The 14,050-nt window shown below is 41.9% G+C and overlaps 1 protein-coding gene across 1 annotated transcript in view; it reads left to right on the plus strand.

Moving 5' to 3' along the window:
• C2H8orf89 (chromosome 2 C8orf89 homolog) overlaps positions 1-14,050 on the plus strand; it is a 68,882-nt gene that overhangs the window by 33,431 nt on the left and 21,401 nt on the right. Inside the window, exon 2 of the mRNA XM_075589023.1 lies at positions 13,243-13,294. Coding sequence (XP_075445138.1) covers positions 13,243-13,294 — 52 coding nt within the window. The remainder of the gene's footprint in view (positions 1-13,242; positions 13,295-14,050) is intronic.

Below are 14,050 nucleotides of genomic sequence, written 5' to 3' on the forward strand. Positions count from 1 at the left end.
CAAAATACTTTATTTAGCCATCTAGCACCGGTGTTTCAGCTTTCACAGCAGCCTTTCTCAAGGATATACATACATCATACAGTGATGTTCCTATTTATATAAAGATATCCAAATTCCTGAGTCAGGTAGTAGTCAGGGTAGCTGGAGCACCACAGCGCGTGGTAGTGAGAGTTGTCGAGTAATGACATCAGCGCGTCCTGGGCCACGCTCAGTGTGCGGGAGAACGTGTTGGCAAGTGATGACGTCAGTGCATCCAAGGGTATTCGCAGTCGTGCATTTATTTCTTGGCTCTCAGTGACGTCATCAATCTTCAAGTTGGGCCAGTGTCTCTGTCCTATATCCCTATGTATTCCGCTCTATCCCCACAGTCATGTAGGAAGTGCATTGACAACAAAAATATTTAATTACTGTGTACATATATATAATAAAGTTGTATCCATAATCAAAATAAGGCAATCTGTCAAAGTATCCAACATAAAGTACTAATTATTTGTTTGGACTTATTAGAAGAAAAATTATGAATGTAAAATATAGACATAAGACAATAATCTTCACCTCTGATCAGCTCATAAAGTTTTCTTATGTACAGTAGTACTTTTTGTGAAGCAGTTGAAATCCCGGAGAAAGAAGAGAGAGAGATAGCATAAAGAAAAAATAATGATAACACATATTTAATACATAATTTAGTCTATATCACTTTGCCTCATTCTAGTATCGTATATTTACTGAGTCCAGATGTGAAGAGCAGCAGAAGATAGTTTAAGCTGCAAAGAACGTTTTTAAAGGGAAAAGGCAAAAAAAACAATAAGCACTTCCTAAGTGAATTATTTACAGTCGTGAAAAAATCCACATGTATATTGTCATTAAGTCCTGATGGATGTACAGTACTGTTTGCAGGGTGTACATCCAGTAAGCCTCTCTCCTTAATAAAGTAGCATCCTTATCTAGTCCTGAGCTCCGGTGATTTGTTTAATGCCCCTGATTTTTATTGATGCGTGTGTCTGTGTCTGTGAGATTTGCAATGTTGAACCAATGTAGTTTCATCCTCTGCATGAGCTATTTTACCTTTGTGCCCAATTAATCTTGTTTTAGTATTCTTTTAGTTTCCTTATAAATAACCATCCACATGGGCATTTGAGTAAGTAAATTACATGTGTAGAGATGCAAGTGATGCGTGATTTAATAGCCCTTCGGGATGTGTAAAGTAATTACCCCAAATGAAACTGTTGCATACTGAGCACATTAGGCATCTACTCTATAACAACCAGGTTTTCCTATGCTATAAAGTGGTGTCCTTATCTAGGCAGTGGCTGCTCTGGTGATTTTATTCAATACCCATGATTTAATGGCTCTTTTTGTTAATATGTGTTTGGAAGTTTTAATGTATTTATTTTAATTTTTATTTTGTAATGCTTTTTTTTTTTTTTTTTTTTTAAACACTCTTTTATATCATGTTTATTTCTTTTTTTTTTATTGCTTAAATTTTTTATTGAGCATTTTCGTACATACAAAATAAGGTAAACAAAACATACTACGCAGAAAAAAGGGGGGATACAGTAATGCAAATAAACTGGTTGTGGAACAATAGAGAAGAGGAAGATCGGGGAGGGGGGGGAAGGGGTAGCATTTGTACCAATATAGCACTGTACTCAACAATTTAAATACCACATGTATCACTCTGTTCCATGTATTCTAGTCTATATATGGTGATACCTGCATGGCGGAACCAAGGAGCCCAAATATCAGAGAATTGCGAGGTAGAGACGTTCAGATAGGCTGAGAGTTTTTCCATATAGACTATATGCCAAATGTTGTTGTTTATTTGATATAATGATGGGGGGGCCGGTTGTTTCCAATTTTTGGCAATTGTACACCGTGTAGCGTTTAAAATTTGGGATATTACTCTAGCTTTTTTTTTGGAGATATTAGCCATTGGTTTTCCTAGTAATATATATACTGGGTCGTGTGGGACAGAGATTTCTAGTATCTTGTGTATTAAGGTGAACACATCCGTTCATATTTGTTGGATTTTGAGGCATGACCATAATATGTGCAGTATATTCCCCACTTCACCACAACCACGCCAGCACAGAGGGGAGACCGCTGGGAGAAAGAGTGCAGTCTGGCAGGAGTCATATACCATCTGAATATTAACTTGTAAATATTCTCCTTAATTACAACGCATGATGAATTTTTGGAAGCAGCTTCCCAGATGTCTGTCCAGATATCGAGATCTATACAGACGTTAAGATCCTTTTCCCAGGATACCATATAGTTATCGGGGGTTTGGTTGTTCTTGATAGAGGATAAACTGTGATATATTCTGGAGATAATGCCCTTTGTGTGGGGTGGGTGTAGACAACAGTCCTCACACAAAGTTAAAGCGTGGGGTTGACTTGGTGAAAATAAAGGTGAACAATAGCGCTCATGCAAACAATGAATTACAATGAATTACAAAAAACCTGTGATATAGAGTCCAAGGTAGTCCTGGAGCTGCCCAAAGAAGTGAATCTGGAATCTCCTACCCAGATTTGGCAATGTAGGGGAAAGACACCTCCTGTGGCACTGAGGAATGGTTTAATTGTGATTGTAGACAAAGTTCTTTTCTTGATGGATTCCTCAAGAGAAAAACAGAAAACAAGCAATAGTGCATTACCCAGGGACAACTAGGATGTATAAAGAGAGCAATTTTAATACAATAATAAAATACCGTATAACATATAAAATAAAACAATGGATTACACTAAAAATACAAAAATTTATACTAAAAAGAACTATCTGTGCCTTTGCATAGGAACCAGATGTCTTGAAACTTGCTCCGTTTGGTGTAAAATTGGAAACCTATTCACCAAAAGTGACTAGGACATAAGCGTTATTGAAATGGTCTTATCAGCATATGGGACCGCTTGCTGCGAGGTGAAATTGTGTCAATCCACGGAAGAGGATCTCTTTTTCTGCTCGGGTGTCTACTTGATGCACACTGCTTGCTGCTTTCTCCCAGAGTTCAGCCGATCAACTCCTCCTGTGACGTCACCGCTTGTTCTCCACAGCTCCGGTGTCTCAGTAATGCCAAAAGACCTCCTACATGTTTTGAAACTCCTAATAGTGGGTTTCTTCCTCAGGGATAGTTACTGCATGTGTCCATACTCCTATATATATACCCTTTCCTTAATTCATGTTAATAATTGACTAGATGACTCCTAATTGAGTGGAGAGTCTCACGAATTAAAATTGGAAAGGTAGTCCATCAGAGAGATGGGGTTGACTTGGTTTGTAAATTGATTGGATATAGTGCCCAACCTGGAGAAATCAGAAGAATTCGGAGGAGGGGATATCATGGTTTGTTTGTAACAAAGCGAATGGGGGGACTTTCCCTTGGGTGAGGATATCCTTGACTCTTGTGAGTCCTTTTTTAACCCAGGTATTGGAGTGCGGGTTTCCTGTGTAAAAAGGAAGGGAGGGGTCTGAGAATAGGGGTTGCATAAGGGAAGGGGTATCGGTTAGTTGGAACTTGGTTTTGAGGGAATCCCAGAGAATACAGGCAAAGGATATCACCGGGTTCTTGTAGATCTCAGGTGGTCTAGATTTTTTATTGAGCCACAGAAGATTTTTTATTTTACATGGGGAACAAATCAGGTCCTCTATCTCGACCCACTTCCTCTCGGTTGGGTTTGAATGCCAGCTAATAAGTTGCCCTAGCTGTGCGGATCTATAGTAGTTTTGTAAGTTCGGGAGAGCTAAGCCTCCTTCTGATTTGGACTTATAAAGAATATCTTTATGAACTCTGGGTCGCCTATTTTGCCAGACAAACTTCAAAATTTTCTTCTGTATATTATTTAGGTCTTTCTGGCAGATTTTAACCAGGAGAGTTTGGAAGAGATAGAGGAGTCTAGATAAAATATTAATTTTAATGGTGGTTATTCTCCCAAACCAGGATATTATATATGGATTCCAAGTGGTTAAATCCTTAGCTATCTAGTCGAAAAAGGGTTTAAAGTTTGCGTTGTATAAAGTTGAGTAATCTTTTGTTAATTGGACCCATAGATATTTAATATGGTTCGAATTACATTTAAATTCGAAATTTAGTTGGAGTAATTTTACTAATTCTTTAGGGAGATTTAAGCTAAGGGCCATGGATTTGGAATGATTAATTTTATAACCTGAAAGGGAGCCGAATTCTGATAGATCATGAAAAAGGTTAGGGAGGGATGTGAGAGGTTTTGAGAGCGTAAATAGTATATCATCCGCAAAAAGAGCTATTTTGAATTCTTCCTGGCCAACATTATATAAAGATTAACTCCTATGAAAATGATGTTTCATCAAGAATCAAAGCATGTATTATGTGTAATATGGATATCCTAATTGGAATACTCATGTAAAGATTGGATACCATAGCGCTGAGGTAATTGTCTGTATTGATTGCATAATTAGAACAGAGAGGGTATAAAAGGACATTCATTAACCCCACAACTCACACACTCCTGACGAAGCCATTGACAGCTTGCTGAGCTGGGCGAAACGCGTAGAGTGGTGTTTTGGTCTAGTGAGGGATCCGTAGCTGTACCTTCCACTGAGCAGTGACGTCACACGCGCCGGAGGAGAAACGGAGCTGAGCGTTCCAGGCTGCAGACAGCTGATATCCAGAGCCAGAGAGGAGGCGGTGAGATCGGATTAAACCCCCTAGAATCACTGTGATTGTGATAAATGCTATTTTAATTCTAGCACATTGTAAGTGCACATTTTATATGTTTATATGTTCATATTCATTTTATAAAGTTTTTGGAAAGACAGATCGCGCTATGTAGCTTTGTTTCCTCCCTATGTACACCATGGTTACCCTGACGAGATAAGCCTGGAGGGATATCCACAAATACACAGATACTACCTGGGGTGGCAGCCCAATCTGCCAACTGCATGCTTACCACTTACATCTTGTAAGTAGATAGACCAGCAGAGCCAAGATATCGTCATTAATATTTCATCATAGTCTCAACGTCTGCACTTAAATTTGCACTGTTTTCTGTTTTTTATTTCCCTATATTTTGCTCCTCCTGGATTGTTTGAAACACAACAGGAATACCCACAATATTGGGATTCATCCTTATCCGGCATGCTAATGGTTCTATGGCTATGGCAAACAACAAAGGTGAGAGCGGACAACCCTGTCTAGTTCCATTTGATATTGAAAAGGGATCAGATAAGGAGTTGTTCGTCCTCACCGTGGCCATTGGTGTGGAGTATAGTGTGTTTATGCTATGTAAAATTTTGGCTGTGAATCCCATCTGCGAAAGCGTAGCTGACATAAACTGCCAGTCTAATCAATCGAACGCTTTTTCTGCATCTAAAGAGAGTAATAGAGATGGGCACTTTGTGTGTTTTGCTACGTGTATTAGATTCACCGTCCTCCTAGTGTTGTCAAGGGCTTGTCTGCCCAGGACGAACCCCACCTGGTCCGGATGAACCAGTTTAGGGAGGATATTATTTAATCTGTTGGCTAAGATCTTTGCATAAAGTTTTAGATCAGTATTTAACAGTGAAATAGGTCTGTAGCTAGAGCACAGCAGAGGATGTTTCCCCTCTTTTGGGATTACCACTATGGTAGCGCGAAGCATATCCCTAGGAGGGGGAAGGCCTAGTAGCATCTCATTAAATACTTTGGTAAGAAATGGGAGGAGCATTGTGGAATATTTCTTATAATAAAGATTAGAAAATCCATCCGGACCAGGGGCCTTCCCAATTTTCAGGGATTTTATGGCTTCCATAATTTCCAGGGGCTCTATAGTTTTTTCAAGGTTTATGATATCGTTCGGATCTAGAGTGGGGAGTTGGCATTCTGCTAGATAATTTCGAATCTTTTTTGCTCTTTTGTTTTTAGCCGAGTCTCCCATTGGGCCTGGTAGGTTGTAGAGGGATGTGTAATAGTCCTTAAATGCGTCACTTATAATTTTGGGATTGTGGGAAACTGAGCCATTTTTAGTGTGGATGTTATGAATTTTAGCTTTAGCTTGTTTTTGCTTTAATTTGCGTGCCAGCATTCTATCTGCTTTATTACTTTTTTCATAGTATTTCTGTTGGGTCCATCTTATAGCTCTTTCTGCGTTTGACACCAACAAAAGGTTTAGTTCTCCCCTCACTGAGTTTATCTGCCTGTAATTTTTCCGAGATGGGTTTGACTTGTGAATAAATTCTAGTTCTGATAGTTTTTGTGTTAGTGTTTCGATTTGTTTTTCTTTTTTTTTCGAGAAGCCAGGGCAATCAGTTTGCCTCTTATCACTGATTTGTGGGCCTCCCAAAGGGTAAAAGAGGAAACCACTGGGGTATTGTTTAATTCAAAGTATTGGGCCAGTTCTTTTTCTATTAATTGGAGATTTTGTGGGTTCAATAGTAGGGATTCATTTAAGGACCACGACCTTGTTTTATTTTTGGTAGTGAGGCCAGCCAATTTGGTTATAAGTGTAGAGTGGTCTGACAATTATTGCAGAGGAAATATTATCGCTAATTTGTTGGTCTATTAGGATATAGTCAATTCGAGAATAGCTATTATGGGGGTGAGCTAAAAATGAGAAATCCTTTACATTGTTATTAACTAATCTCCAGGAGTCTACCAACGATAGATCCTTGGTCATAGATACAAGTCCCCGAGTAGAGGGAACTATTTTTTGTGGCGGAGGGAGACTGGGAGATTTATCTAGATTTGTGTCCATAATTGCATTTAGATCTCCTGCTAAAATTAAAAGGCCTTTCTGGACAGAGAGAGTTAACTTTGTTAGTTCCTGGAAAAAAGATTCTTGATTTTCGTTAGGGGCATAAGTGTTGACTATTGTTATATCAGTGGAGTCCAGTGACCCTGTAATAATTAGAATTCTCCAAGCGAGATCACTTTTAATTTTGTCTACTTTGAAGTTTAAATTTTTATGGAAAAGTGTAGCTACGCCATTTTTTTTCGTGGGAGTTGATGAGTGGTAGACTAGAGGGTAGTCACTGCTAAACAGCAGTGACTGATCCTCCTTTTTCAAATGAGTTTCTTGTAGCAAAATTATATCTCCTGCCAGTCTTTTGGCTTCCGAGAGGGCAATACGTCTCTTTCGGGGGGTGTTTAAGCCCTTGGTGTTTTGGGATATTATATTAATCGGCATGGTGGTGGTTCAGGGTTCTATAATACAAATGAACAGAGTGATAACTTACATATAGTTGAAGAGTCGGTACATCCGTTTTCGGAAACAATCTGGTATGAGAACATATACAACGAGAGATATACATATTATTACATGGTAGTGACAAATGCTTGCAGAACTTGGAGGAGGGGAAGGGTAGAGGGGGAGGGAGGGGTAAACCGAGGACCCCGGCTTCCAAACATTGTTTGGGGGGACATGCCATAGTTGGACCCGTGGTGCGAGTCTCTCGCACTCATAGGTTAAATGAACATGAGGGGGACGGGCAGTGGCCCAGTGGCTCGACGCCACAGTGCTCCTTTGTTTGGGAGCTAAGCCTTCGAAAAGGGAAAACAAAATCACCCCAAAGAGTACGGGGTGGGTTGTGTGTGTGATCTTACACATCAGGGAAATAAAAGCAAGAATGGAGGGCATTGAACGTTATAACTGTTTACATCAACATATCCTTTCTCAATTTTAAAAGCATTAAGTAGGGTTGGCTAGCAGTTATAGTTTGGCAGACTCTGCATTCGTAGTCTACAGGGGGAGAGGGATAAATAACATGGAAAAAGTTACCTAAAACGTAACCTTTAATATTTTAGCCTGTAATAAAGAATTAATAGCTGAACTTTGGGAGACCAATTCTATTATAGACAACATATCGGTCTAAGACTTATATTACAAATACACTTTTATCTAGAAAAAAGTTCCAAACAAACATTGTATATCAGTCCGTTTAAGTGTTCGGATTAGTTCAAACTGATTGTCAAACTTTGAATGTCTCGAACTTTTGGGTAACTTGGGAGAACAGTTTCACAGTGAACAAAGAAATAACCTGGGTTTTGGAACTTGTACGTTTTAGAAACTTAGAAACTAGACTCGGTAACTTCTTGATTGTCGTGGTTGTCGTGGTCGTTGTGGCTTGATCGAGTTGGTCGATGTGTTCCAGGTACCGCGACCATTGGTTAGTTTTTAGGTGGGTTGCTGGAGTGGGCCACGTCTCGATTAGTACCTTATGTCCAGACCATGTTTTGGCTTGCCTGCCATCTTAAATGGGTGTTAAGTAAGTATCCAGCTCTAGTTTTTCAAGTGGGTTGGGTCTTTGCTCGCCTAGAAGTTGGAGTTTTCACCCATGCCTGGCGTTGTGCCTTAGGTGAATGATGAGGCCTTTGAGAGGCCTCCGGATCCTCTGGTTCGAGTAGACCCAATGATCGTAGTTTTTCCTCACCTTCTTCTGGTGAGAGTAGAATGTACATAGTTTCTTGATAAGTGAACAATAGTTTGCACGGGATAGCGGATTTTATTGTTCCGCAGTGAGTTGGTGATCTGCGCAAACATTCTCTGCTTATTCAGTGTGATTTGAGCCAAGTCCGGAAAGATGAGGAGTGGAACGTTATCCTGCTCTATCTTTGGGGTGGTTCTAGCGGCTCTCAATATTTCCTCTTTATACGCAAATAGTGTAGGCGTGTGATCAACTCGTGGCTTTGCTGGGTCTAGGCCTTTCAGGCTAGGAAGCCTATGGGCTCTGTCCATCTCAAGTTTTTCATCCGATGTTTCGGGTAACAGGGACATGAAAAGCCGAATGAGATACGCGTCCAATTGGGCGTTGTTCACTTCTTCCGGAATACCTCTGATCCGCAGGTTATTGAGTCTTGACCGGTTCTCCGTGTCTTCCAGTTTTTCGAAAAAAATTTGACTTGAGTTTTTAATTCCTTGATATCTTGCGCTTGGGTCTCTTGTGCAAGGGCGGTGTTATCCACCTTCTCCTCCAAGTCCACAATGTGGTCTCCTATAGACACAATCTCCTCTCTGATGCTGCAGCGGAAGCTCTGCATCTCAGAGTGGAAAGAGCTTTTTATTTCTTGTACAAACACCATCATTTCTTTGCGGGTAAGTGGAGTATCCGTCTCTTCTCCAGAGTCTGGATCTGAATCTGCGTCTCCGCCTGCGGTAGACGCTTCTTGGTCTTTGGAGCTTTGTTTTTGGAAGAAGAGGGATGCCTTGCGTTGGACCACTGGTTTTTTTTGTCGTTTAGTGGGCGGCATATTTGTTGTTAGTCAGACAATTTTTGCTGAAAGTAGAGCTAGATTTGTTGGAGTGATGTAAACAGAAGGATTTTAAATTGAGATGAGCCCCATCATTCTTAAAATGTCCCAATCACACACACATTGTTTACATTTCTTTATTTGATTTTGGTCCCTTCTTTCTCATCTGGGCTAAGCTTGCACTGGGCCCAGTGGTCAGTTTAAAGGAGTGGGGCTCAGAGTAAGGTTTACTAGGAGGGGAGATTGTTAGCAGGTCTTTGCTTGCTTTTAATTGAGCCTTTGTTCCTTGACACTTTGATCTTCCCCCTCTTATATGGGCAGATTTTAGAGACTGTACTAGGCCCCGTGGGAAGTTTATTGAAGATGTTGGGGCTCACAATAAGGGTAAGTTGTAGGGGAGGGAGAGTGAGTGATTTTTATTAGCACTTTCTTCTAGTTCTTTGCTTACAATTTTTCTTTATTCAGATGTAGTGTGTGTGCGCTGCAGGTGGACCAAGATGGCCGCCGACCACCCCTCCACACTGTTTGTGCAGGCTGGGTGGACCAAGATGGCCGCCGGCTACCCCTCAACAGGGCCACGCCAAGCGATGAGTCCCTTTCCCTGGAGTGGGTCTCCCCCCCCTCCCACGGAGCTCACAGGGCCCTGGAGCCACACGGGGAAGCAGGCTCTCTGGTTTTGCCGTGCATTTGATTGGCGTGTCACTCTCTGGCCAGCGCCGTCTTGCCGCTCTGGCAGAGCACGGGCGCGCAGGGGTGGTTATTTAAGAGGGGCGGGCGACGACCACCCCGGCCGCCGCAGCGCACCTCTGCCCGGTACTGTGTAGCGTGGGATCCCCCTTACCTCCTTCTGTTTAGGAGTATGTACCGGCAGGTACTAGTGCCGCCTCCCGGTCCCGGCGGCCATCTTAGATTTTTCTTGGAGGCAGAGGGGGGACCTGCGAACGATCCGGCGGTCACGGAACCAGGCCCAGCAACAGTCGAGGGAGCCCAAAGGTACTGTGAGTTGCACAAGACCCGGTGGAGTGTTTTGGGGTGTTCTTTCCTCGATTTTGAGGGTTTTTTCCTGGTTTGTTTGGCGTTTTTCTGAGGAGCAGAGCAAACTGCGACTAGCACACTCAGCCTCCTGGCCACGCCCCCCGTTGTAATGCTTTTTAATGGGCAGAAGCCACATTAGCCATTTGGCCAATTGGGCTATTGCCGATTACTGTATGAGGCATTAGTGATGGTGGTTGTTGCCCAGGGATGTCTGGTTAGGCCTTCTGTGTGGTGATGGCCGAGATTAACCCCTTTGTTACCATATGGGTTACTTAAAGCACTGCTTAGCAATGCTTTACTAGCCACTAAGGTAGTCATGGAGGGTAACTAATGTATTTTAATATGGTTAATTTATAATTTTTAAAATTATAGCTTACCATAGATTGCCAAAGTGGCTATCTAGGCCCCCATTGAGAGGGCCTTGGTAACCACAGGGACAATCAATGGTTTTAGGGTTAAAATGTATATTAAAAGTATTTGTAATGTTGTGGTGTATTTTTGTTAGACATGTTTTTTTATGGCCATAGGCACTATTAGTCATATTTGTCTAATATGGCTATTGCCCCTTTTTGTAGAGGGGGGACGTTTGCTAAGGGAGGAGAGTGATGGGAGTAGTTGTAGTAGTAGGGTGGCTAGGCCACCTGGGGTGGTGGTAGGGGTTAACCCCTTGGTTACCTTAGCGATTAAAAAGCATTGCATGGCAATGCTTTACTAGCCACTATGGTGCCAAGGGGGGTACGTAGTGCAGTTTTATGTTCATATTAAACCCTTTGTAGCCATCTCTAGTCAGCTAGTCATTGAAACCCTTGACTTGTTGACCACTTCGGCTATTAAGGGGTTAATATGTACTGCATTGTATTTTAAGTTATATTTTATTCCGTATTCCATGCTGGTTTAGTTTATCTTGCTTATGTATCTAATGGTCAATATTTTGTCCATTAAATACATAGGAAAAATAGGAATAACACCAGCATCGAGTTGATGATAACGCAAATATTTTATTTCTTTCGGTAATCCTGTTCCGATAAATATCGGAGCGTACTGTATGGCAGCGGTGCGCAAACTGTGGGGCGCGACCCCCAGGGGGGGCGCGACACTGCAGACGGGGGGCGCGGGGTTTACAGAGGCCCCGCGCGCTTCCCGAAGGCGCCGGGGGAGCTGCAGGGCCTCTGTAAACCTAACTTACCGTGGCTCCGGCAGCTTCCTCCCTGTGTCGCCATGGCAACGCGGCATCAAAATGACGCTGCGAGGTCATGTGACGTCACGTTGCTATGGCAACGTGACGTCATTACGCCGGAGCGCGGGTAAGTTGGGGTTGGGAGGGGGGCGCGGGAGTGAGGGGACAGCCGGCAGGGGGGCGCAGGGAAAAAGTTTGCGCCCCCCTGCTGTATGACACGATCTCTCGTCCATGTCTGGATTTCCTTTCCTATTGTCTGGTTTTGCTTGTTGCACTTATTGTATTATAGTTTCTGGTACTGTATTGTTCCTTCTGTAAAGCACTTGTACACTGTTGTCAGTATATAAATAAAACTATACATACGGTACATATCCTCAAATTATCAGTTTGTAGGGACCTTAAGATTGATAAGAAACAGTGACCTTAAAAGGGTACCTGATTGGTCCCTTATATCCAAACAATCCCCACCAATACAACTAGTGTATCTTCTGATTTTTTACGAAAAAAAGTCAAATTTGTTTTGTGCCTTTCAGCGTCAATGTGACCTGGTGCTATGTGCCATATTTCTCTGTGTGACTGATTTGTTGTTTATTTGAGTCATTTTGAAAGTATTTAGGAGAACTTTTTCTTGATAAGGTTTATTATAGGACATATCAAATTTAGAGCAAGTAAATGATGTGGTTTTCATTTTTAATTGTACATGTACAAAAAATTGTCATGTACAAAAAACAGTTTGAGGTGGCCTCTTTGCTCAAAAGAGAAGCATTACACCAAAGCCTCAAACTTCACGTTTCTTTCATTCGCTGGCAGTGCAAACAGAAGCAGATAAAATGTGTGCTCTGTATTACAAAGAAAATTGAACCATCTTGATAGATATGGTTTAGTTCTTTTTTTCAGATCTACATTTTTCAGACATTCAAATAAGTATCTTTGTAAATGTAGCCAGGACCCCCCTGGGCTACTAATTTCGCTGCCTAACACAGAAGTCCAGGTACCAGTGTTAGTGTTAGGGTTAATCTCTGCCCTACTGCAGTAAACCACTCCCTAGTAGTTACTAGGGGGGGGGGGGGTTGTGTTTTTTCCTTCCCCCTCTGGGGGAGAGGCGTGCTATTCTATCCTGAATGTCAGGCCTTCCCTCCCTCAGGGGAGTGGAAGCTGCTACCCCATGCTCTGCCAGGGACTGTGGGAGATAAGGAGAGACTCTTGGGGCCTTAAGCTCCAGGAGTTGGCTCCATGTACACAGAGAAGGAAGTCTGCTGTATGATGTCAGTGTGCTATGCTGATGTATGCTGTTTAGAATAAAGACCACCGTTATGTTTTACTCCTGCCTGAGGCTGCAGTCTTTCAGGGGGAGGGAAAGGGGTTTTCTGGCAGGGACTGCACCTATCTCTGATAGGCCCTGTTGGAAAGGAGGCACTGCACCAAGATGAGAGCTACATATCCAAAGCCTGTCCTGTCTATCCCCACTAACACCGGCGGACACTCCGTATCCTGTAAGCCTAACAGGTGAGCAGCACTACACCAGTAACCAGAACTGGATCTCACTTAGGGTGGGGGAAAAGGGGTTAAATAAATAATTCAATGTGTTTATTATTCTGCTAAAGGTGTCAAAGTGGAGCTGTTGATTCTCTGGATGCATGGCTCCTCATGGCTCCTCATGGCTCCTGTGCTTTATAGCCCAGGACAGGATTTAATACATTCAATATACTAATATATGCGGTATATTGTTTATTTATTCTTAGCAGTCCTTGAAAGTACAGTAACTAATAACTTAAAACCAGTTTACTTCTTAGCTGTGTTTCCTTACATTTGGTTTGTATTTGATCTCTTACAGATTTCCATGTCAGCGAGTCACAGTATTTGGACTCCTCATGTTTGAAGGAAAGGTAAGTCTTTCACAACATTGTGTGCAGAGTTACGTTAAATTGTGCGTAGAGGAACATTTTGCCAGTGCAGAAAGACTCACATTTTTACTGGAAATAATAATTGTGCTAAACACACGTCATTTTTGCACTGAAGCAAATCTGGACTAAAAGTATAAGATTTCCCTTTTCCACCCATCTGTTCAGCTGAACATTGGTGTTATGTTGTGCCTTATTTTTTTTTTAAACTTATAGTTTCATTAAGATTTTCAAGTATTTGAAGGGGAAGGGGACAGAAAGAGAAAAAAGGAAGGGGGGTGGGGAACAACCATTTTGCATCAGAATTCTTACAATCATTAACAGTCACATTACATAGCATACAACATTTTATAAATGACCTATCCTGCACTCATCACTCCCAGATCCTCTTTCCTATTGATATCATACCCCTATCCAACATCTCAAGGATCCCAGCCCCTATTAAACTTCCTTGTGGTATAATTATTCATTAATTGAACATCATTAAACCTTCTAATAACCTCTCTTCTGGAGGACGGGAGTGTCTTTTTTCCACGCTGCTGCAGCGCACATTGCCGCCGTTAGAATATGCAGGATCAGTTTAGCTGTATAGGGATTCACATCCTCCATGGGCTTAGCCAGAATAATTAAAGTTGGGTCTAGCTGAATCTTGCTTCCCATCACATCTTCTATTAATTTCAAAACTGTCCTCCAGTATATCTGCATTACTGGACAGAACCACCAGATGTGTGCTAGGTCCCC

This window comes from Ascaphus truei, chromosome 2 (assembly GCF_040206685.1).
Source record: "Ascaphus truei isolate aAscTru1 chromosome 2, aAscTru1.hap1, whole genome shotgun sequence".
In the NCBI taxonomy this organism is placed as follows: domain Eukaryota; kingdom Metazoa; phylum Chordata; class Amphibia; order Anura; family Ascaphidae; genus Ascaphus; species Ascaphus truei.